At 38.5% G+C, this 26,680-nt stretch overlaps 1 protein-coding gene across 6 annotated transcripts in view; it reads right to left on the bottom strand.

The window, feature by feature from the left end:
* Nucleotides 1–26,680, bottom strand: part of UNC5D (unc-5 netrin receptor D) — a 417,169-nt gene that overhangs the window by 121,196 nt on the left and 269,293 nt on the right. For 5 of the 6 annotated variants that reach the window (XR_015795854.1, XM_088139128.1, XM_088139129.1 and 2 more), the window contains 5 exons: nucleotides 24,015–24,099; nucleotides 7,303–7,471; nucleotides 6,353–6,580; nucleotides 3,849–3,998; nucleotides 1,106–1,270 (listed from right to left, as the gene is read on the bottom strand). Coding sequence is in view for 5 of the 6 variants with exons in the window: in XM_088139128.1 (XP_087995254.1) it covers nucleotides 1,106–1,270; nucleotides 3,849–3,998; nucleotides 6,353–6,580; nucleotides 7,303–7,471; nucleotides 24,015–24,099 (797 nt within the window). In the remaining variant the exon portion in view is untranslated. The remainder of the gene's footprint in view (nucleotides 1–1,105; nucleotides 1,271–3,848; nucleotides 3,999–6,352; nucleotides 6,581–7,302; nucleotides 7,472–24,014; nucleotides 24,100–26,680) is intronic. The other variant, XM_088139130.1, reaches the window with a different exon arrangement.

Below are 26,680 nucleotides of genomic sequence, written 5' to 3'. Positions count from 1 at the left end.
TAATTCTTTGCTACAATCTAGTGGACTTCTGGATGTTTGCAGCCCAGCTATGATAGTCTTAGATTTTTTTTAAAAAAAATTGTAAAATCAACAGGTATTTTATTAATGGACAGTGTATTACATTTTGCAACACAGCTTTTTCTAACCCAGTGTTTCTCAACCTTGGCAACTTTAAGATGTATGGACTGCAACTCCCAGAATTCCCCAGCCAACATGGCTGGCTGGGGATTTCTGGGAGTTGAAGTCTACACATCTTAAAGTTGCCAAGGCTGAGAAACACTGCTCTAACCTATCTTCAGATATGTCAAATTACTGTTCTCACCCAGAAAGCAAATAAATCTGAGTATGATGAAATTGTAATCCAGCACATCTGCCAGACTTCACAAAATGACTCTTTCTCTTGCTTATCTGTTCATTCTGTGAACAGCCAAAGATTAGTTAACTTCTCTTTGGGTTGGGTAACAGGGAATAGAATTATGTGTTTCCTGATTAGGGCTTCATATTCTTCTTTTGCCTATGTCTGTTCTTGCATCTGCCTGATTAGTTAGTTTATCACTCAGTTCAGTTCTTCCTTGCTAACCAGTTTCCAAGAATTACACAGTCCTTCAATTCATATTAATGTTCAACTTTCTTTTCAGAGGCAACTGCAGAGTGTGGTCAAAAAGGTCAAGGTGGTACAATTGAAGCTCCACTGTTTTTTATGTGAGTTGCATGGGCATTACACATAAAAACACAAATCAACTTTGCACTGTGGTGGCTGCCATCTTCTTTGGAGACTTTTTTCCCCAAATAATGTTATTGAAGATTATATAAAACAGATAAATCTAATATAAAAAACCAAATACAAAAATACAAAGAAAAAGGAGAAGAAAAAAAATCTCTCCACAAGAAGAAGAGGAGGAGGAGAAGGAGAAGGAGAAGGAGAAGGAGAAGGAGAAGGAGAAGGAGAAGGAGAAGGAGAAGGAGAAGGAGGAGGACCCCTTCATCCCCAGCAAGTATGTGCAACATCTTTGGATATCTTTGACCATACCCTGTAGATACCTTTTGCACAGACAATGCATCAAAGGAGGATGAGATATGATGGGGGAAGGAAGGAAGGTCTTGCCTCTAGAATTGATGTCTGGATCTGTAGGATCTGTTCATGGCCTTTGACTTGTCTGACACAGATTTTGCATGAGAGTTGTGTGGTGGCAGGAGTGTAGCGCTCCAGGGAAAAGGCACAGTGAAGTGGCTGCTTGTTGTTGCGCCACACACGAGAGAAAGGAACTTCCTAGAAAAGAAGGGACAGGGAGGGAAGTGGGTTACAAATTGAGCAAGTGAAAGAACAATGCTAACAGTGATAAATGCTAAAAAAAAGTCTTTGGAATAAACATGTTTGCTTTGAAGGAATAAGAGGCCACTGTGGATAGGGATGAGGAGTGGCTAAGTGAGACAAGGCATTATGAAGTAACTATATGTTAAGTGAGCTGTGGGTTTTGAATCTTTAAACCACAACATGTTTGGTAATTTAAGAGCATTGCTGTGCACACTTTACCAAACAGCTGCTGTAGTATATCTTGAAAAGTCCCTAATTGGTGGACATAATGCAGTAACTGGTTGACAAGCATGGATGATGAGAAAGCAGACTGGGGAAGTCCTTCCCAATCTGTCCTCTCAATCCTTCCCTTTCCCAGATGCTCTGCACCATCCCAACTTATTTTGCTGCTTTCTTTTAAGGAAGATACACAATGAAGCACTAGGCTGCAGCTGCTTACTATATTTTTCCCCTGAAAACTGCTTCTGTGAGCTGTGTGGATCCCCGAGACATTCTTTGAAATAATGATGGAGTTAGCCTTTTTCTTCACAGCATGCCAGGTTTCCATTTTAAAATCAGTAGGGGCAGGAAGACAGACAGGTATTGACTAGCACATAGGCACCAAATAACAAATAATGGAAAGATGATAAAAGAAGGCATGTATAATGAAGGTCCCAGGTTTGATCGGGAGAAGCTTCAGGTGCCAAACTACCCATCTTCAATCATCATCATCATCATCATCATCATCATCAATCAATCCACTGCAGTGAAGGCCTTTTTGCTGAACATTATGGACTGTAAACCACCACTCTGGTTCAGTGTAGGTTGATAGATAGATGTCTTTCAACTTTCCAGTCAATGCTGGGAGACTGGCCTAAAGTCATCCAGCTGACTTCTCTATCTAAGGGAGGAGTGGAACCCAGTCTTACAGCTCCTAGTCCCACATCTCAACTATTATACCACACTGGCTCTCACCCAGCTTCCATATACTTGAGGTTAACCAAGTTGGGAGTAAATTACTTGGGTCATCAAGTTGCAAGGAAGAAATCATGCTGAAAGGTTGATCTGCTTTCACCCTCCTGGATCTTTTGATGTTAAAGTCAAAGTGCCCTAAACTGCCCTCTGCTAAGCTTTACCCTACAAAATCACAACAATCACTGTTCATCTGGCATGGCAGAGGAAGTCTACCGAAATGTAAACAAAACATCAAGTAAACAATTGTAGCATACACAGCAAAAGGAAGCAAGCAACAATATGTAACTTATGAGTTTCCTTCCAAACCGCTGGTTCATTAAAACATACCCTCTCACACAAACACACACAATAGCCCTTAAGTAAAGCACTGTGTTTAGAACCTGTTTTAGTAAGTGAGAGCAAGATACCAATTGTGATAAAGAAAACAATAGAAGCAACATTATAAAGCGGAACTGTAATTAGTTTTCTCTTTAAAAATTGTCTTTTTTTTAGATGGGAGATGGGAGATGGCATTTTATATGGCAGATGGGAGGAAAAGAAGAGAAAGGGAAAGTCACTGAAGCTGGGAATTATGCTGTGGAAGGAAAATATATGGTAGGCCTCATGGAAAATACTGAGTTAGGTAAAATCTTTCAGAATATTTGCTACAAGTCTGTTTTATTTCTGTTTTAATTTGGGCTGTCTGCATTGTTCTAAGCTAAACCCAAAAACTAAATTGTGAATAATTTGTTCTAATATAGTTAAAAGTTACAATCCACTGTTTGCAAACTTAATTTAATTATTTCACAATAACATTTTAATTTTTAAATATAATTAACCCCTTAGTGTCAAGTCTCTTGGAACTTTATTATTATTTTTTATTCTTGTTCTTGTTATGATAGCAGATAAAAATGAAACCTACCTCAAGCCAAGCTGGACTTAAATGGAGAATATTGTTATTGGAAAAAGTCAAGAAGTTGTTTACTATTCATTTTTATGATTTTTTTCAACTTCTTAATCTATTTTACAGTTCTGTTCTACTATCCAATTACTAACCATAACTGGCCTAGCTTTGCTTCTCAAGATCAGCCAAGATGACATCATCTGTTTCTTTATCTGACATCTTTTTTTTTAACCAGTTGAATGCCCAAATCTCCACTTCTAGTGAAGTGGAATTTAATCCTAAATATTTATTCTAGGGATTGACTATACTAGTAGAATTATACATTCCAAATGTTCTTAGTGTAGACTCTCCAACGTGCTAGTCAGGAGGATCTGAAATCATGTTCTCCAAATCTTTAATAAATTTATAATCTAATTAATAGATGTCTTGGACATTTTTAAAACAGTTGAAGTAACAGTATCTGATGGTTTAAAAAAGTTAGATTTTTTTTAAAAATCACATCCTGGAAATTCGGCTTGTCCATAAAGTACCAACATATTAAACTATACATTTAGTCCAAAAATCTGTGCACCATATTAAGAGAAGCACTGAACCTCACAAAGAAATAGGCCTTGAAGGTTTGAAATTGCCTGGTTATTAAAAACAGAAAATATACCCATCTGCTCCACACACATATTAGTCTCAATATGCAAATACCTGACATGCTGTGAATGGTTTGATTCTCCAGAGAAAAGGGGGAATATCGAGGACAGAGATCTGAAGGCTGAAAGTATTCCCTTTGAAATGCAGCAGCTTTGGTTCTTCCAGCAACTGTCCTCCCTGGTGTCTTTCACCTGAAATCACATCCTGCGATGGAGAATGGAAAATAAACAAACACTTAGTATGCTAAATGTTCAAAATTTTCCCTGCATAATGATGTTGATGGGGGTGGGAGGAGAGCTAGAATTTTGTTAAGGCCCCATTCTAAAAGAAAAACTCCCATGGATCAATCCAACCTTCCAAATCCAGTTAACAAATTACTGAAGTATATCAAGAACTAGCCTTAAACCAGTTGTTGCTGGGATCCAGAATCCTACTGACTTCTACATATGTTAATGGATCCCTGGAAAAATTTCATTTCAAGAATGATTCTGGATCCCAGTTGGCCTCTATACATTTTCCAACATAACAATATTGGTGGTTGGACCCCAGTTCGTGAAATCCAGGTATGAAACTTTCCTTGAAAAAGACTTTATCTTTTTGTGGACACTGCTCCAGACAAAAGGCAGAGGAAAGTAGTAGTAGTGGGGAGTATCTTGTAGCAGTGGAGACCGGAGAGGACAATGGGGAGCATTCTGGTATGTAGGTACTTTGGGTAGACTTACATCTTCCACTGCAGCCATTTCTGAATGGTCACACTGCCGATAGCAGGCCTTTTGTAGGAGCATCTGTGCATGCCCTCATCTTTCCAAATGCACGCAAAATCTTGGGACCCCAGCTCTAAGAATTGTTACACACCACTGTCAGAATCATAGCATTTTAAGCTCTTTGGTGATTCAGGGTCCATTAATTGGTCAGACCTACTTCCTCCTCCTTCTGCCAAACTCAGAAGTATGGACAGAAATTCTGGAAATGCCTGAGGACAATGCTTAATTTGGGGGAACAAGCAGAGGAAGGTCATAGGAAATCAGGTAATGATGTAAAATGCATGCTGTCATGCTTTATGTTCTCTGTATGAGTATATATGTGTGTTTGTATGTGTGTGTGTGTGTGTGTTTCTTACATTTCATACACTTCTGGGTGTTTTTTTTCATAAGTGATAAGAGCTATTGCTCTTCTTTTAAATTAACTATGTCTTTTTCAGGCTTCCCGTACAGTTTTTGTGCGCTTCCCATCTCAAAGAGGCGGGAAACCAAATCACAAAGGTTTGAGAACTTCAGTTGCAGAGGATGCAAGAAAAGGGGCTTTGGGGCCTCCAGTTGTCTACCTCTATTGAACATCATGCAGGGAGCCTCAATTCTGCAGAGAATGAAAGAGAGTGTAATTGCCCAGTCTCTCTGACCCAGGAGATTATTCTACCCAAGTCAGACTGCAGCCTCTACATTCAATAGATTAATTGTTAAACAAGATTGCACACACCATTGTATGGATATAATTTCTTAATTTCATGTGATCTTTTGATGTTTGATTCTTCAGTGTATTGTCTTTCCTGGATAAGAAAGCTATTGGAGGTAGACTATCAAATATTTGCTTTCTGCAGCTTGTGGATGTTTCTAAGGGCTTTGCCAATTGGGAACTGGAGAATGTCTGCTTGGTTCTTATTTCTTTTCAAGCTTGGAAATTCTATGGATCCTTTTGTTTAACAGTTTCTTTATTTCGTGCATGAATTGTTCCAAGCCCTTGGCATCCAGATGCCTTGTTGAATACTCAGAGCTCATTACTCCTGATCGAATACAGAAGAGCTGTAAGCAGGAGCTTGGAAAACCACCAGAATTAAAATATGAAAACCATGAAAACCGTGCACTGGACTGTATCACTTTTGCTTGGATAGAGCTACATCTGGTTTTGAATCTCACTATTTACCCAGGGAAAAAGGAAGGCATTTAATGCTGGGAGAAATGCCTGTTAGGACTAAGCTGCACGTCATGTTCAGTTATGTGGAACTTTCCGTAACCTTTCTGCTTCTTTAAGAAAAAAGGGAAAAGATCTGGCAGGCCATCTTTTGTGGCAAACGACCAGGTATAGAGGATACACTTAACATCAGAATTCTTTTGTTCAGAATAAGCCACCACAGGTTTCAGGCAGATTTTGAGAAGAAAAACAGAAGAGAGCCAAATACAGTTTTCTACATCCCCAACTCTGATTTGCACCTTTATTTTATTTTATTTTTTAAGAGGGCAAAATTATACTTCATTATTACTTGCAGTTGGTCCTTACAATTGGGTTTGTCTTGACAGGCCATTTAAACATTCTCCCCAAATCTAGCATTCTGCATAATTCCTCTCCTTGCTATACAGACTGTTGCCTTTAAATTTCCTTTCCCTATATCTCTGGGTGCAGAAAAGAAATGCAAGCAAAAATGTATTCTTATTATTTATTTATTATTTAAATTTATTAGAGCCACCCAACTCTAATGGACTCTGGGTGGAGTATAACCCTCCCCCTCCCCCCCAAAAGCCATAAAAAATCTGGAAAAACCAAGAATGATTTTGCCCTCTGACCTGAAACGCATAAGGAGTGTTGTCCACACAATACACTCTTAGACTGTAATCCAGTGAGTTGCAAGACATACAGCCAAAGACGGCTACTTTCAGTTCTTTAACAGAACAATCAGTCAGCGGCTCCCCAATGAGAGCATAAGTTCCAAAGGAGTCCAAAAGGATGTGACAAGCATATGGGTCCAGGAGGCAGTAACAGGAAGTGGTTTCGTCCTCTACAGACATCACTTCCTGGATGTATCAGAACATTAAACCCAGAAAGAAGGAAAAGAAAAGTTACTTGGCAGAAAATGAATTACATTAAAATAGGTTCCATACAAATTCTGTTACTCACTTTGCATTTTTTTAAAAATATGAGCTTGGAACCAACTTACTATATACGCTATAGGTGGAGTATTTTGGTGGCCAGAGCTCCCTTAAAAAATTTTGGCAGGTGAAGAAGTGCACTTGCTAGAGTCAGGATTTTCTCTCTTTTCTCAGAGTTGGGGGAAGGTGATCTTTATTTAACTTTCAACTATATTAAGCTAATTTTAGAGTTTATACTTCTGTTTCCATGGGTTCACCACTTCAGTATGTTGCTCACTGTAGGTAATTGTAATTAGAGGAATCTTTAGGACTCCCCAAACAAGAGGTTGGTGGCTTCACATGGTCTTGAATCCCCAGTTTGCCTAACCTTGATATAATATGTGTTGATGAAGATACTGATAAATAAATTCATGAGACAGGAAAATAAAGGGTTTAAGAAGAACATTGAAGAATGTTTAGTCACCAGAGCAAACAATGATAAGGTTATATTTGAAAACTGAAACCCAAAAGCTAAAATATATAGGTGGAACTTCTTTTCCTTTTATTGTTAAGTGTCATTAACATCTTAGCAATGACCACCAACTCCTCTGCTTTTCATTAGCTCCATCCTTGCACCTTCATCTATTTCCAAAGAGAATTTTGCTTACCTCCCATTTGCCTGGATGCTTTCTTTTTTTCAAATGGATATTCCAATGCTCAGAGTTCACATCTGCACAATGCGGGATTGTCAAGGCAAATGGGGTGGAGACCATCACTTCTATAGGACCGCAAGTCACTTCTGGACCAAGGAGGATTTCACTGCCTTCCAGCTGAAGGCTTCACATTGGATATATAAGAAATATTGAAAGGGAAAGAAAAACAGCAGAAAATTATTTTTTCCCCCAAAAGTGAAAGTGGATGCTCATTGTATACAATATTTGTCTACCTTCTTTACGGCTATGTTAGCATTTGTGCTTGCTCAGTTGTAACAATTAATGCCTTTAAAAAATATAACAAAATCTCAGGGCTGTAGCCATGAGCTAAGCACAAACAAGGCAGGGAAAAAATGAGAGATAGGTAAGTAAAGAAAATGGTGTATACGTTGGACAAAATCCATCCTATATACCATTCTTTCACAACCATGCAGTTTCCAGATGCACTGAGACTACAACTTTCAGAATTCCTAGCCAGTATTGCTACAGTTTCTAGGGATTCAGGAACCATAGTACTACATCTGGGAAGGCTGATCTACACTGAGAGCACTCTCATTCTCTGAGGGCTGACCCATATATAGCCAATGCTTACTATCCACACAGTACCTAAAGGTGTCACCAGATTCCAGAATTGCTAGATTCTAAAGCAGATTCTCACAAAAACAAGAAACAACAGGACAATGATGTTAACATGGGAACCAGACCCTACAACAAACTGAAATGTCTACTTTGCCCTTGCATTTACACAAACAATACCATATGGTTCCCAACAACTCCATATACAAGATTAGAGGCAACTTCACATGGGCTTCTTCTAATGTGATATATGTTATCATCTACCAGTAATGCCCGTCTGGATTTTACATAGAACAAACAGGTCAGACTTTGTGCAAAATAACTAATGGACACAAGTTTGAAATCATGACTCGAAACAAGGACCAAGATTTATTTATTTATTTATTTATAAAATAATTATTTATGACTATGTATCTGACATAGTGATCCTAGGTGGCTCACAGCAACCAATGAAAGAAACCAGATAAAAACACTTCCACCAAGGCACCAGAACCACCCATACTCTTAACCCCGACTCAACCCCATCTGACCCCAATACATGGAGAAATAGGCAGGTCTTCACAGGCTTCTGGAAGGCTAAAAGAGTACCCCCCCCCCATTTCAGGTGGAAGGCTATTCCAAATGGCCAGGATAGCTATGGAGGAGGCATGCCTCTGAGGTCCCACTAGGTGACTACATGTAAAGGAAGGGACCTAGAACATGCCCACCCTATCAAATCTAGCGGGAGAGGCAGATACCCTCAGGGTGTCAGGAGAGATGATTCCACAAATAACCTTCAAAATATCAGAGCATTTCAACCTCCCAGGACACTCTATTACAAATCTCAAAGTAGCCATTTTGAAAAAAAAAAAAAAAGGTGATAGGACAATCAAGTGAGAGATAGCCCAAAAAATGTTAATGTATGTTTAGCAATCTTGAAAGATCTCAACAAACATAATGGGTTTTTAACACATTATAATAGTTAATTGATAAGGTACTTGTAATCTGTTTGCACATGTCATCTGCATCTTCATAAGCACCGTGTTTCCCCCACTCTTCCCCCCCCCCCAATCTAATTCCTATGTCAGTGTAGCCATTCCATGCATCTGATGAAGTGAGCTGTAGCTCATGAAAGTGTATGGCTTTCAATAAAAAAGGTGCTACAAGACTTCTTCTGATTTTTAGTTTAGTTTTGTTTGTCTTTTTAACAAAACATCAGAACACTGTAAGGACAATACAGTGTGTTTAGTGATTATGAAATGTTAACTAATAGGGGAGTCAGTGGGATCATAGGTTAGGGGCAGAACAGAATATCTTGGAAGAGGGCAGGTTTGACTGGATCTCTGCACAGGCACGTTCCACACTGCAACATTTTGTTAGAAGATCCATTTGTCAGGCCTTGCCTCCACCTGTTTTCTTCTCTTATCAATTTAATATTGCTTCCTTATCTCTATTCTGAAACTAAATGCTCCCTTTAGGCTAAATAGAAGCAAGCTCTAGTTTTAAGTGATAGGACCGCAATGAGATTTTTATTTATTTATTGTCGGTGGGTGCTAAGAGTAATATGTTAGAGCTGCTACGAAAGGAATAAGATAATTATGGCTCAACAATATATCCTCTCACAAATTGTCTCTTTCTACTATGACTTACTGAGTTTGAAAGCATTTCTGATCTGACCCAGAACGAACCTAATGGGTAACAGAATGCAAGCTCATATTAAGTTATAAAATAACTGATAAGAACTCTTTCTATATTTCAGGCCTAAATTTAGAACCATTTCTTATAGATGTTTTCCTTTTGTTAAATGTTAAACAAATAAATCATTTCACACTGGAAAAAAAAAAAAAAAGTGAAACAAAACACCATCACCATCGCCCCAGTCCCTTGAGTTTTGTGATTTATATATTACTTTGAATAAATTGCAATACATTTTAATGTTCTGAGGAAACCAATCCTGTAAATCTAACTGAACTGTCAGGATGGGGAGAGAAAGAGCAAGAGAGAACAATGAAAAATTAGATACAACCCCAGTATAGCAGCTTTTTGGAGAGGAAAATAAACAATCTATTATACTTAGATATGTGAGAAGAAAAGACTAAGTTAAGGAATAAGAGGGAACGAGCTTGTTGGACTCCAATTTCCATTACCTACAGCATGACCAATAACCAGGATTAATGACTAGATGGTCACAAGTCCCCCATCTATGGCTGAGAAACCATAATGGGAGGTGGGGATGTATCTCTCCTTTGCTTGTGAGCACTCCAGAGGCCTCTATGAGAACCAAGGACTAACGATGAAACATGGTCTGATCCAGCAAGGCTGTTCTCACGTTCTGAAATTTTCTGAGGAGTTAGTGCAAGTCCTGGCATTAACTTCTCAGAGATTTCAAGACCTTGAAGGGCCTTGTTAAATTTCACATTCTCTACTTTCAGCTTTAGTGTAAAAACATAAGTTATTTCCAGAATTGCTATCCTGGATCAAATCAAAATATTTTCAATATTGATGGGCTGAATAGGCCATTTAAAAGGGGGGAAAACGGGGGGGGGGGAGGAAAAAGCATATGATACACGCCTTCAAAAGATGCTTATTAAAAATGATAATATGGGTCTATTGGAATGTAAACATCTTGGTCAAAAAATTTTGGCCTTGGATAGAGTAACTGTATAGAGACAGTATATAAAACAGAATAGAGTAGAGTATATGCAGTAACTATATATATAGAGAGTAACTATATACAGTGGAACCTCAGGTTACGAACGCTTCTGTTAACGAACTTTTCGGGTTACGACCAGCTCCAGCCGCAAAATTTTGCTTCGGTTTGTGAACTCCGCCTCAGGGTACGAACAGGATATGCGGCCATTTTCCCTCCCGTGACATGGTCCGCGGCCATTTTTCCGCCCCTGACAACTGGTCCGCGGCCATTTTCTGCCCCTGACACGTGGTCCGCGGCCATTTTTCCGCCCCTGACACGTGGTCTGCGGCCATTTTTCCGCCCCTGACACGTGGTCCACGGCCATTTTCCGCCCCTGATATGTGGTCCGCGGCCATTTTTCCGCCCCTGACACGTGGTCCGCGGCCATTTTTCCGCCCCTGACACGTGGCCCGCGGCCATTTTCTGCCCCTGACATGTGGTCGTAGGGAGGGGGACTCTCCCTCCAAGCAATAGCCGCCTCCCTGTCCTCCACGCCAGAACGGATTAATGGTAATTACATTGAACCTTATGGGGAAATTTGCTTCGGGTTACGACCAATTCGGGGTGCGACCAGAGTCACGGAACGAATTAAGTTCGTAAACCGAGGTTCCACTGTATATGAAAAAAAATCATTATGGACTCTAGAGAAACAAGTTCAAGATGAAAAAGGAGAATTCATAATATTATGCTTTCTGGCTGAATTTGGAAAAATAACAATTGCCCCAATTTATGTTCCAAATGATAACAAAATAAAGTTATATGAAATATTTTTTTCAAGTATTTCTTGAGATTGCAGAAGAAGACATCTTAATCCTTGGATATATGAATCCCCCCCCCCCAAAAAAAAAACCAATGGACAAAACATTCCAAAAGAAACTCAGACTCCCTCAAAATGTTTCAACAACCTCTTCACTGCAGGCTTTTTACATCTTCCTCATCCACCTCACTATGTGCATACACTAACATGCACCCACAGACATATATTTGTTTTCAGAGTTGGAAATCTCTGGAGAATAGCAATAGAAGTTGGACAACCAATTTTACTGACATCAGTGATCAGTTTAGGGCTTTGAGAGGAAAGAATCAAATGATAGTTTCCTCCATTCAGACACTGGATGATAAGAATATAGACATGCAGTGGCCACTGTTAAGCTCCTGAGGGTTCTAACAAATGCCTCAGGATGCCACCTGGACAGTTGGACTAGACATCTTTTTCCATCCTGCTATTAGACATTCCTGAAAATTGATCTCAATCTATAACATGCAGAATTAATATACTTTGCAATAATCTTCCCTGGAAAAAAAAATGACAATGAAAAATCATTGGTAGTATACTTTTAAAAGACCACACACATACAAAATTATTTAGCATGTTTAACTTCTGCCTTTCCTCCAGAAGATCATGGCTATATATTTATATCCTTGTAAACAGAATCCTCTCCCTATTTGATCATTATGCACTTACTACACATGATAGCAAAGGTGAGAGAAGTCAGCTTCCAGAACTGAGGGTAGATGTGAATCTAGATCTTCCTTCAAGGTGGTAGCAGGAAATGTTTCTGAGAATTCTGGAATGCAGCTTCAAACCACCAAGTAGGATACATAAATTTACCACACAACCTGGAGTTTAGAATAGTTTTCCATGTCTATCTGTCTTCCCACCAGTGAACCCATTTACTCAACTTTTTCCATCATTAGTGAGATGCTTAAAAAAGATGGCAGGAATAAAGAAAATGTAGGGCAGTTTCCCCTAATGTAGTCCTCTCTAAATGTGTGGGACTGCCACTTTAGAATTTCCCACCACCCTGATCACTGACTTGCAAATTCTAGGAGATGGTGTCCTAAGGAATATGGAGGATATCTGATTGGGAAATGCTGTTGAAGGAATATAGGACACGTGTACTAGGTCAGATCCATCTAGCCACGATTCTTAATATATCCTGGTTATTAACTCAAAGTTGTGGGTTTATCTTTATTCTGGTTTTCTTACAGGATTCAAATCTCCCCCACTTCAAAAAGATACTGCTGACAAATAATTAAACAAAGAAACAGACTGGGAAGAAAGTTTAAATAACTCATATCTTATAACAAGCAAAAAGCAGGTTAAGCTTAAAGGACCACTGCATCAGTATCTCCTAGGGGACCATTCCAGAGTTTTGGCCCTTGTTGCAGTCATGATTCCTATGAACTTTTCATGCATTTGGATGTTAAATATGAAACTGACTAAACAGAATAAAAACAAAAATGTTGAACCACTTCCCCAGATAACGGTTTCCCCCCATGGGAAGATAGTCACTAGGTTCACGCACTGAACTACATCATGACTTGCTGGATCGGTCTAGGCTGTTTTCTTATAATGCAAAGTGCTTAATTCACAAACTAGCCACATAATGACTTAGCCTTGTGTGAACTGACCCATGAAAACAATGATGGTTTTGCAACATACCCAGATCATGCAAGCACATGGGTAATGAGCAAACTGTTGGACAACAGCCACTACTTGTCTATAAACCCATGACAGCCACCTGCTCTCTACACACATGGCCAAACATTTATTCTGCATTTTTTGGCAACAGTTTTCAGTGAATCTGATGGAGAAAACGAATTCTTGGTTGGAGTGGGGGAGGGCAAATTAGATGAAATTCTTATGGTTGGGTGAAAGCTAATATATCATTGGATACTTTTCTCTTCAGCAGTCTGTTTCCCATGCCTCACTTAAATCTCAAGGACAAGGTAAGGGAATTCCTTCCACTGATGTTCAGCCATGCTTGACCACCTTATCATGAATTAAATGCAAGAATGTCACATTTCCACCTTCCTTCTCTTTTCCTTTGAACAAAATTCAGAAGCATTTTCTCTTTCATGAAACTGAATGGAAAAATATATATAGGAGAATAATGTAAAATAGTTATTTTACATGAAACTGCTGAGAAACAATTGTCAAGTCATCTAGAAGGAAGCTGGTAAAACTTACTTTTCTGGGCACTCAAGGTTTTAGTCCAAAGGCTTCCTAAAGCTCCTTGCACCAGTCTTCCAGCACTGAAAACAGATGTTGGGCAGGAGACCTGATGGGGCCTGACACAAATAGAGTCTTACCTTGATTTGTCTTCCTGCATTCTCACAAATAGTAGGACAATTTCTTACAGACTGTCTTCGGGCCCGGCACAGCCATATGAGCAAAGTCCAGCCAATAGGAGTTACTTCCTGAATCATTTGCACTGATTTGATTTATCAGCTGAGCCCCATATGGTAGCTAATGGTCCCTGGATTACTGTCTGTGTTCATTGTACTCGCTGGAATCAGTGCTGCCTCAATTCATGTGGAAGGTAACCATTCATGTATTCTGGCCAATGGCATATTCTTCTGAAGGGAGTTCTTCAATTGCTTTTAGAGAAGTATCTCTCCCTCTAGTGAACCTAATCAACAACCACATTGGAATTCTGGGAATTATTCAATACCAAATGAACTGAAATCAGCTAATTAGAAGGACTGCCTCACAAGCAAACAGCAAGAGTCTTCTCTGTAATAACCAGAATGGCACAAGGACTCTGAACACACAGTTCATTTGCTGTTTATGGAAGGCAAAGAACACTGCACAGTTGCAAGTATTTAACATTTCCCTGGGTGCAGAGCAAACAAATTGCAAACCAGATTTAATCCTTTGGACTCCATCAAAATCAGAAGCTTGTTTTGTTTTCTGAAGAATGGAAGAATCCTTAAGAGAAAACAAACCTCTATCCTTTCCACCCCTCTGGCCAAATCTAATTCCATGGGTTAGTGACTGTGAAGGGGAGCATTTTTTTTTTCCAAACTGAAAAAGAGTAGAATTGGCGATGCTTCAATTATTTAACTGAAATGAAATTACCAAACTGTGAAGTCTGATTTTAACACTTATGACCACTGTTAGGTGATTAGAGAATATTTTTCCATAATTAAAAATAACACAAACACATAAATGTATTTATCTGTCTTGGGTGACGAAGAGAAAGAAACTAATGATGTTGAACCATCTTTCACAGGAAACCTCTGAAGGATAATATAAAGCATATACAATAGTTGCCGTATCTACAAAGTTCAGATCTCCCCAAACAAAACAGAACAGTCTAGAATACAGGGTAGGTAATACATAATAAGAGAGCTAGCTTGGTGTAATGGTTAAGGTACTGGGCTAGAAACCAGGAGCCCATGAGTTCTAGTCTCGCCTTAGGTACAAAGCCAGTTGGGTGAATTTGGGTTAGTCACTCTCTCTCAGCCCGAGGAAGCAGGCAATGGCAAATCCTACAACCATATTGCACCAAATCACCAAACTGCCATAAAGCTGTTTTGTTTAGAGCCAAAATATACAGTATCATCCTTTTTCAGGTCATCTACTTCTATAACAAGCTACCCATTAATTTACCACCTTCTATCAGGAATCCTGCTTTATTTTATACCTCACAGAAAAGCTAGAATGGCATATACATAATGGCTTTTCAGAGTATTCGTTCGTTCATTCGTCCATTCGTTTGTTTATTCAATTTTAAGGCCACCCCTGAATCCACAGCAATTCTGAGTGGCTTAAAATTTATAGAAATGTAAAAGAAATGTCACATAAAACAACATATACCAAAGAAAAAGAATACAGCTGACTGAAAGAGAGAACCCCAAACCCGCTGTGTTAAACCACCATCCTAGCCCAAGGCCTGGGAGAACAATCAGGTTTTTAACAATTTGCAAAAGTCAAATGGGTGTGAGCAGTCCAGATCAGAACATCTCCATTAACAAAGCTCCGTTCCATCATTAAATGCTGTCGGATGAAATGTATCCATCTTCCATTTAAAAGCTGCTTCCAATTATGGTGGTGTGGGGGATTAACAACAAAACTAAAAAAGAAGGTCAAGTCTCCTTCAAGTCAGCTGGTTCAAAATGCAGCTGCACGGGCAATTTTAGGTGCCCCAAGGATGGCACATATAACACCGTTACTATGTGAGCTGCCTTGGGTCCCAGTTTGCTTCCGGGTCCAATTCAAGGTGTTGGTTATCGCCTTTAAAGCCCTACATGACATGGGACCGGGTTACCTGAGGGACCATCTCACGCCCATTATATCTACCCATCCCACCTGGTCAGGCAGGGAGGATATGCTGTGGATCCCATTGATGAAAGAATGTTGACTGGTGGGGTCCAGAAAGAGAGCCTTCCCTGCCGTGGCCCCCGCCCTATGGAATACTCTCTCCCCAGAGTTGAGGCAGGCCCCAACTCTCTTGTCCTTCCAGAAAGCAGTCAAGACCTGGCTCTGCCAACTGACATGGGGTGCAAAAAAGGGGTAACCAGCCCTGGGGATGGCTAGCACCCTGAAGATGCTCCTATATGTTAACATCTTACTGACCATTAACATCTTGGAAGATATTATTTGCGTCTGTGTTTGGTTTTTATTCTATTTTTACTGTATTTAATATTGTTTTATTGTATTTTAATATTTATTGCTGTTTTCTTGTGAACCGCCCAGAGTCACTTTTGGTGAGATGGGCAGTATCTACATTTGAAATATAAATAAATAAATAAAAAATAAGTCAAGCTCAACTTTTGGTGACTCTACAGACTAAACCATGACGTTTTCTTGGCAACAAAACGGAAGTGATTTGCCATTCCCTTCTCCCAAGCTAGCCTATAAATCTGTTCATCTAACAACAGATAAACTAGTACTCAGTATTTCAACCCTGCTTAGGTTTTCAAGATCAACCAAGAGTGGCTAGGAGTTGCCACAAATATATCGAAATAAAAAATTATATCCATGTCAAAAAAATTGTTAGGAGCATTGAAGAAATAATTATTAAGCACGATGCATACTTCAGGTGACTAGGAAACATGTAGTACAGTTTGTAAGATTTAATTCTCTTCAATTACCTAGGAAATAGGTCTGAGCAATCCAGTGAAGTGAGCAATAAGGCTGTGAAGACTTAAATCACTTACAAAGGATCTTTGCATTTCTTTCTTCCTCAGCGTTCAAAGTGTTTGCTTATTTTTGCAAGGCAGCAATGTAATTTTGCTACCTTCATTTGACAAGGATGAACAGAAATGGATATTTATAACAAATCATTTTAATGGGACTTATTCTTTCTTCCAGGAGAATTAATAATACAAGAAAAAATACTCCTAAAGTGCAGTTAGAGCACATGAAACAGTTCTACAATGCATGATCAGGTGCACCAGCTTTCTCTTCTCATTAAACCAAGTGTCATATTATTTGAAGTCTTAGCAAAGACACACCATTGTTCATCTCTTCTTTGCTATGTCTAATATACACATCGCACCCCCACCCCAGTCACGAGCGGTCAATGCAATATCATATTATATTGTTGCTTTCTGAATGTGATGCTTTTTATGTTTGCTTTTCTAACTTTAGAACAATGTTCTACTCTTACATTTTTAGTTACTGGTTTCCATTTTATTATATTGTTCAATGATCAATTGATCATTGATAATGGAATCAAAGGGGAAAATGCCATGTGGAGGTGTGTGAGTGGATACAGAGCAGAAGCTGTGAACATCTTCAGCCCAAATGCTGTTTTTCCTGAGATCATGTGGCAGCTGGGAGGGATACTCCCAGAAAAAGTCCAGAAAAAGTCACAGCTGTATAAGCCAAAGGAGCCACACAGGTCCAGGAGAAGGTATTACCAAGAGGTGCTACCACATGTGTGACCAAGAGAATCCCATTTGGCCCTTTGAATCCAGATCTTTGCACTGCCCTGTTTATAATCAGGTTTCTGGGCATCTTACAGATGCAAATGCTAACTAAATCAATATTTTATGTTTTGTAGGGGGAAAGTAGGAAGGACGTTAATTAAAAAATGCAGTAGAGCAAAGATGGGGAACCTGAGACTTTCTAGATATTATTAAACCATGACTCTCATCATCCCTAAATATTGATCATCCTAGAATTGGGCCAAATGGGAACTGGAAATCTTAACATCTTCTGGCAGCTTGCAAATTCAGCAGCCTTATATGTGATGGTAAGAAATATAAAGCCTCCCACGAATGTTCAACGGGCAAAGTTAACTGGGGTTCATATGAGTGTCACCATGATTAGAATGTAGTGATGATATCTGTTACAAAGATATGCTTTGGATCTTCGCACATAACTATAGGTCAGTATTGCAATAACTTGGGTTAGGTATAGTTATCTCTGAATATCTCCTACAAAAAGTTCACCATGACATTTTCTATTGTTGTGCAGTTTCTCAGTGCCAGTTGGAATGTTACCTCCTATATCATAAGCAGCTTTCCCACACTTGTTGCCCACCTGGTGTTGGAACTACAACTCCCAGAATTCCAAGACAGAATGGCCATGCCCCAATACTCTAGGAATGCCCCACACATATGGATAACACCAAGTTTGGTAGAATTGGTTTAGACCAAGACATCTTTGCTGACTTGCTCAAATGTTTATACAATGCTTCCCTCACAGTAATTAGCACTTTAACTTTTAAAAAGTCTCCCAAAGGATCACAGAGTAATCATTATGGAATAATTCCATCTACAGTTTTGTACTCTGCATGGGTAAAAAATAGTATTTTTTCATGCATCTTCACAAGCATGTAATCTTTTACTACTGTTATTGGTATTGAATGTAGTTAATTAAAAGTCAGAGAACACCAGAATAATATCCGTCAAAACACAAACATGGACACCTGTTATTCCATATTATTATATAACCAAGATGTAAAAAAAATAAATAAATAAAGATGAAGAACAGGACTTAATAAAAGACCACAAAACACTGGTGTTAAGCTGTTGATCACTGAAAGTAGAAAGTAGAAAAGAAACACTGTTCTGATGCTGAAAATGAAAATATTGGTTTAAATTTTCCTTCTTCTATTTAATGATATTCAGCACAAATTACCCCATGCCTGCAAACCATACTGTTGATCTCTTCCTCACACACAGCATGAAACATATACTAAGAACAGCCAAGTTATAGCTGTATTATAAACTGTAGAGATGATACAAGGCTGTCTTTTTAAGTAATAGCCCTACATTTATTACAACAAGTCAATCCGTCTTCTGTCAACAGAATCAAAGCTTATAAGGCCAAACTGGAACCAATATCCCCTATAACTTTGTCTTCAATTTCTTCATGCAAACAGAAGCTGTTGGGTAGTGTTATTGCCTAAGATCCCAGTAAATAAAGTAACAGAGTTTAATACTTTCTATTTCCTGATGCAACAGCAATAGAAATAATTCCATAAAACTGTTATTTGCCTGGGCATGGCTGCTTCTGAAAATCCACTTTTCATCAGGTTTGCAGCAGGGGAGGAAAACAAAATTAAACACTCCCTCCTCCTTGCTTGCTAAATCCTGATATTTATGACTGCTAATGCCACTTTAAAAAATGTGCATGTTCAGTGCAAAGATGCTTTAACACCATATCCAGTTTTGCCGACAGACATTCTGAACCCTGTAAAAAAAAAATACCCTATATGCAGAAGAGGTACACATTTGAGAATATATTGGATTAAATATATTTGATCCAGTATGTAATCATAAAATAACCTACTTCAAGGAAAAAGGTGAATATCATCCCCAGAATCTCAATTTGTCATTTTGCCTAATGCAATGTTAGGAAAACTATTTTTTACACAACTGGTTTTCCCAAATGGCAGTACAATACTTCTTACAGCATGCAAGTCTATCTCTAAAGTATTTAAAATTCATACAAATTTCCATGCAGCTGATGGTTTGAAAGAACTTCACTCCTGGAAATCATTGATTTCCATCATTTCAGGCAAGGAATGTGTGGTTTACTGTATATCTAATCCATTACAATTTTATCTGCATGGAATTATAAATCCACCGAATTTACATCATTTTCTGATTTCAAAACAAAACAAAATTCACATTTATTCTTGCATTCTAGTTCCCCAGACACTTTTTCTTTTCTAGAAATTTTCCCCAGCTACAAAATGTTTGTACATCAGAAGGCAAAACTGCACTGCAAAATCCAAAAAAATGTAGAACTGAGATGACAATCATGTTCCAAATGACACTGTAAACTGAGTGTCTATCAGATCAGTACACCCAAAAACACATCTTAACCAAAATGTTTGATAACTGTAACAATGCTAAATCCATAAACATCTGAAGAATCCCAGTAACTTTTTTCCTGTTCTCTCAATCCCTTTCACAAGTGTGTATAGCAAAATATCCTTTCTTGTTCTTAAGTGTTTGGACACTTAATCCACAAAGATGTGAAGATATTACATTCTGCAGAAAAGAAACAGACATACCTTTTTCAAGCAATCACACAAAATTTGGGCTAAACCCATTTGAAATGCTACTACACTTCTTTCTTTCCCCCTTTTAAGAACACTTTAACTTGACAATATCTGTGATAAGCACTAGCCTTGATGACTTGCTTACAAGGTATTTCTAGGATGATCTAAGCAATAGCACCATTCATCCTTTTCCACCTGCTTTGTTCTTCCTAGTTTACACATTTTCAACAGGTCCTATTCAGTGCATACAGCTTCTCCTAAAAGAAATGAAGTATGAATGAAAAACATCAAGGCTGTGAACAAGCCATTAGTGCTCTCAGTGCCTTTACCATTGTCTGTGACCCTCATACCCCAACCAGCATGAATTCTCCTGTTCCTTCCCCTTTTATTTACTCATTCATTCATTCTTATCAACATGATTTTAATAGTTCTGAAAACACATGTGTTTCAAAACCCCTGTACTTTAATGCCATAGTGATCGTGAGATTAAAGGACAATTTAGGCACATGATCATTTTTTAAAGAACTTTTAGGTCAGCCTTCTCCAACCTCGGGCTTCAAGATGTATGGGATAGCTTCAAGGATTCCATAGCCACTGCAGTCCCAACACATCTGGAGGGCAGTAGGTTGGAGAATGATGAGAACATGCCAGTCCTACTTGCTATAAGATTGAAGGATACATGCCAGTTAGGAAGAACACCTTATTTTCTTTGCCTCCTGTTATCTTTTTTGATAGGTCTGGAATGTAAATATTGTGCCCTTCACTCTCACCTAGTTTTCCCTTTATATCAGATAGGTAAAAAGTGCAACCTAGGGGCCGTATTCAGCCCACAGCAGACCATGCCCCAAGTCATCAACAAAATATATAGGGCCAAAAGGTTGGAAATTTGGGGTGAAATTGGGGTGATTTGAATGGGGAAATTGGTACCTTAATCTTTTCAGCAACTGAAAGCACTCATTCTACACCTTAAAATGCTTAGCTTCACCCAATTTTCAAGGGCATCCCTTGACAGCCATCGCTTTATTTTGCAGCCATCAAAAACTGATAGGTAACGGGGGGGGGGGGGGGGAGTAGAAGAACACGGAATAGCTCAAGCATTTTATGAACAAACCAAAGAAAGAAATCAAGCAAACCGATTAATAAGAAAATGGCTATAATGTAAGATGCAGAAGACATACCAAAGCTTTTAGGGTTATTTTTTCCCAAGAAGAGGGAAATTATCCCATCAATAATTTTTTTGAGAGAAACTGAGATGAACCTTGGGGAAAAATGACTATTTTTCCCCAGACAAGGGACTTTTCCCTAAATAGATTTTCTCTATATAAAAATGTATGCAGTTTTTTGTTGTTGTTTTAAGCCGCTCTGGGCCAAAGTCTTAGATTCATTTGTTGGGCCCTAAAAAAGGTTATTGGACTTCTTTTGCACTGGACTGTCCTTTCTTCAGTAACCTTGGACACCATATAAATCAAGAACATTTCCATTGCCTGCCGAAAACTGATCAAGGACTGAGCCGATCTAACTTTCCAAGGGAGAGAGTTTTATAACTGGGCTGCTGCCATGCAGAACAATACTGACATTTTGTTTTGCAATTCCTAGATTAATGTAAATTTTCAGTAAGGCAGTGTGGACTGGAAGGTGATATTTTTGTGATAGCTTTACTGGGCAAAACCAGGACAAGTTATACCTAGGCTCAAGAAAAGTGTGTGTGCATATATGTGTGTGTGAATGCATGGATGTTTTGCATGTTGTATATTCCTATGCTGTGGCATATATTCATACACACTGGTGTAGCTATGTTTCCTATGAAAGGAGTTGCAATATACTCATAGCCCCGTCAACTCTTTGAAAGGGAAAAATTGTGCAGCATCCTAATTAAAGTTTGCTTTAATCTGATATTTTTCCCCTTAGCATTTCAGCAAACAAAGCTCCTTAAGTTCATTTGGCCTAGCTTGTTCTCCTCACTTTTAACCTATAGAAGTAAAACATCAGGGAAGCATTAGTGTGCCTTCTATTTGATTAACCCATTTTAATTCACTTCTACCAAGACTTTGCAAGAAAACACCTGGGTTCAAACTTGCACTTTTTCTTTTTTAATATTTCTCAGTCCCTTCACATATCTTAAGCTTTCACCAAACATTATCAAAAAGCACTGGCAACAGATGGACATATAATATAAAAGATCTCACAAGGGAGCTAAGCTATCAAAGGAAAGGGGGAGCCAAAAGGGTTTCAGATTAAGTTGGGATGAGAATCTCCAGACATCAAAATCCTCTGTTTTCTTTCTCTGCCCCACACACAATTTTCTAAGCACAAACATAAATAATAATTATTGGTTAGTTTCCTGACATATCTGTTCTAAACATTTATTTCATATAGAACACGTCTTTCTCCATTCCTTCTCTCCCATCAAGAAAGAGAAATATAAATCTCAGGAACAACTGCAGAAATATGAGATACACCCGAAGAAATGTACTCTACATTTTAAGAAGTGTCTCCATTTTCCATTCTCTCTGTAGACACTTCTCTTGATCCCCTGAAGTCTACCCACATTATGAAGCTGTGTTGGGAACCAGCAGGACAGCACAATATTTCATGGCCCAAAGATGACTTCATATAATGCTTTTGAGATCTCAGATTGGTTATCCCCACTGGCAGCAACTTCTTCCAATCAAAGAAGAGATGGAAAAAAATCCCTGGCACATTATGCTTTAAAGAAGTACAACCAGAGCTTCATTGGTGCCTATTTAATTGCAACACAGGAATGTTGTTTGGGGTTTTCCTTTGTATCAAGTAAACAAGGGTTGTGAAGGGATTAGGCATAATAAATCTAATTCTCACAAGAACATTTGTAATGGTCATCAGGCAGCAGTGGGTGGGAACAATCAACACTTTTTGACAGTACTAACAAGTAGTGAATCTGCAGGACAAAAACTGCTGCCAGTGGGGATAACCAATCTGAGATCTCAAAAGCATTATATGAAGTCATCTTTGGGCCATGAAATATTGTGCTGTCCTGCTGGTTCCCAACACAGCTTCATAATGTGGGTAGAGTTCAAGGGATCAAGAGAAGTGTCTACAGAGAGAATGGAAAATGCAGACACTTCTTAAAATGTAGAGTACATTTCTTCTGGTGTATCTCATATTTCTGCAGTTGTTCCTGAGATTTATATTTCTCTTTCTTGATGGGAGAGAAGGAATGGAGAAAGATTTGTTCTGTATATATATGTGTGTGTATGTGTGTGTGTGTGTGTGTACAAAATGTTTTAGTCCTGCAGATTCACTACTTGTTAGTACTGTCAAAAAGTGTATACATACATACATACATACATACATACATACATACATACATACATTTTCCAGAAGGCAATTGGAGGAGGAAAAAACTATACAGGGCTAACCAGGGTAGAGGATAGAGGGACTCAGGCTTAAAAGAGGTTGCTAGTTAGGTTCTCGTAATAGTATGGATGAATTTGTATTACATTTTAAAATTAATGTTACAGAAGCTCTCTCTGCCAAGGTCAAACCAAACAATGTGCTGACTCTTATTTTAACAAACAAAATAAAATAAAAAGACAGATTGACCAAAATGAAATCTGTTTTGGCACAAACAGGCCCATAACAAATAGAACCTGACGATATCCATCTCAAAATTTAGGATAATACATTCAGGGGACTAATGCTTTGCAAAACAAAAGATCTGGAGAGAAAATGGTTAATTCAGTTTTCCCAAAAGTACCTCAAATTTCCCTAAAATATGCCATTCCTGAATGCTATTTCACTTTGCAGGCCATCAGGAGAACACTGAATTTCAGCTGCATATGATGGAATGAATACTGCTCATTTAAACCAACATCTGTCCTTAAATGCACACAAAGTTAGAAATGGGAAACCCATTTTTAGCTTAAAATGGATACAGAATATTGAAATGTTCCTGCATCTGCTATTTATCTTCCCATTTTTAATTCTAGCAGGATTCATTTCCTGTATCAGTGCTTGGCTGACATGGAATTAGCCAAGATGTTACCTAGAATTAGGAAACTTTTCTTTTCTTTTCTTTTCTTTTCTTTTCTTTTCTTTTCTTTTCTTTTCTTTTCTTTTCTTTTCTTTTCTTTTCTTTTCTTGATGATGTTAAATAGATATATACATATCAGATTTTGTTCCTGCCTTACCTTGACTCATCTTGGTTGATTGCAAGGTAGATCTCCCAAGACGTTTCTTCAGGGATAGCCCCATGTGGAATTAGCAGGCTAACTCCTGGAACAGCAAGGACAAAAATTACTTGGAAACACTCCAAGTGCTTGCTAGAATTAAAGTGAATCGAAGTTGCACCAAACAAAAGGAACTTATTATTTTTATTGTGGCTCTGTAGTAGACGAATTCTTTTTTGCCATCATCTGAATAGTACAACATGCATCATATTTCAGTTGATAAGCATTTATTATACTGGAATATTTGCAGAGCAATCTTTCTCCATGGTTTCAGATAAAATTATGTTTTGTTTGCATGAAGCGCTTGAAAACAATACAGATTGCTTTTTAATAGCCTACTACAGTAATACTTATATTAATATGGCAAACAGCAAAAGTTTTTTTCAGTATTAAATTGTGTAGGTGTGGGATAAAAATAATTCTTCAAAGTATCTGAGTAGTCACATTTATCATGGATTTTGATGCAAAATCCTTATCCTGCTGGTTTCTGATGAATTTCTCCTCTGAAAATATAGTCTAAAAATTAGATATCAAATAATATGAAATGATGAAGTTAGATTCTCATAAGAGGTGGTTCAGGTGGACCTGTTGTGGCCCTTCTGTTCCACACACTGTTCTATCCTAGGCATCTTCTCCCTAAGATAGTAATATCACCACTTAGAGCAGGGCACAAGCAGCCTTTCAAAATTTTATGCCCAGTTCTCAGGCAGGGAAATTGGGTGGATGATTTACCTGAAATTCTTCAACAATCTCTCAAGGGTAGGATTTCCCCTTAGCGCTGACAGAAGAATTCTTACTGAAAAAGCCCCATGAAGGAGTTCCCTGTGGTGTCTTCCCTTTGGATTTAACTGAAGTTGGGAAACCAAGGAGACTGCAGACTACCAGAGAGAGAATTGTACAGTGAAAGACAGGACATTCACACATGCCTTTGGCCTCCTGGTAATTAAATAAATGAATAAGTGCCATATTCCACCTGTGAACATTCATCTGCCATTCTATTATCCTTTGGAAGAATTTCTAATGTAATTTCTCTCATATCCAATTGAATGACAAAAATAAAAGCAGGAAAATTACTGCTTCTAACGGGATAGACAGTTACTGTATAAATATCATTCTGAAGATTAGAACCATGCATTGTAAATTGGCCATGGAGGATCCCCATCACAGACATTTCTCCATATGTCACTTGGAGGACCCTTTCAAATTAATGCATATAGAACTGTCAGCTAGCTGCATCAGGGAGTTACAATCCTGCTTCTGGGGGTAGGTTGTGAGGACATTAGATGGGAGCTTGACACCAATTCCCTGCTCTAGATTCCCCATTATAGGATCTCAAACAATTGGGCTGGGAATCCTTTCTCCTGAGAACTGCTATAAATGAGGGTAACCTATACTAGTCTGGATATATTTAATAGAGATAATGGAAGTTCTTCATATAAAACCTAGGGTGAAAATTACATGGTCAATTCCATGAGAAAATAGCCTGGAGGTTTTTTAACCATTTGCATGAAAAACAGTCAAGCTGAACACACACACAGACAAGGGATACCAGAAGTCAGGCCCCATAGGCCAATTATAATATATTTTATTACTTTTTTTTCTTCAGAAAACGTTACTGTACTTAATGCACGCGTGCACGCACACACACACACATACACACACACTACTATTGGATAAATATGTTATGATGCTGGTTTATGGCCATGATAAACTTTAGATGATGATGACAGTATTAATAATATACACACCCAAAATACAAAGGAAAAGACTATAGATCATTATTAGCAAGCAGAATGCATGGGTTGCATGTAAAAAAATCCCAGCTATTCTTTCTGCTATCTCCAGGTAAGGTGTTTTCCCCACTCCTTTTGCATTTTAAGCTGCACTCAGCCTTTTTCACAATGCACACTAGAGTTTTCATGTAGTTCCTGCCTCAAAATTGGCAGGAAACTATGTCAGCAGTTTTCTGCAACCGTAGCAAATGAAATTAAGCAGCCAGTTCAGAGGAGGGTACAAAAGCTGCTAAAAAGGGTTCTGTGCCATATGACACATACATCACTTGAATGTAAAAGAGATGAAAGAAGGCAGAGTTGGAATCCTATTCCATCTATTTGGAAGGGTCGTGGCTCCCAAACCAACCCCCTAAATTAAACTAGAGAGAAGGAGGGGGGAAAAAAAAAGAAGAATGGAAACCTCTCTTACCTATCTCCCTTCCTATTTCCAAGCATCATGGATATTCAGTGAACTCACCAGCTTTTTCCTGTGCAGCAGTTCTTACTAGCAATTAACTGAGTCTTGGTACCAAGCCTGCTAATCTGTTCACTTAAACAAGGATGACACCTTGACCTCTGCTGATAACATGGCTATGCTTATTATGATGTATAAAGCAACAACTGTGCATTGGCAATTAAACCCTGCTCGGTGTGTTGCCTTCTGTTGACCTCTTTTACCCTCCCCTTCTGGAGTGATTCTCTTGGGCAATAAGCAATTTTGTCCCGGGGACGAGTTGAATAGCATTGCTCACAAAATAGGAGATGCAAGTTGATCCCTTCATGGAATGCTCTGTTCAGCAACAAAACACCACAACACAGAACCTAAACAAAATGCTTCAGAGCATTTTTACCTAT

Source organism: Python bivittatus, unplaced genomic scaffold (assembly GCF_059951505.1).
Source record: "Python bivittatus isolate LINGU-HERP-01145 unplaced genomic scaffold, Pbiv_v1 ctg000320_np1212, whole genome shotgun sequence".
Taxonomy (NCBI): Eukaryota; Metazoa; Chordata; class Lepidosauria; order Squamata; family Pythonidae; genus Python; species Python bivittatus.
Note: the sequence above shows the minus strand (reverse complement) of the source record. Positions and strands in the feature narration are given on the sequence as shown.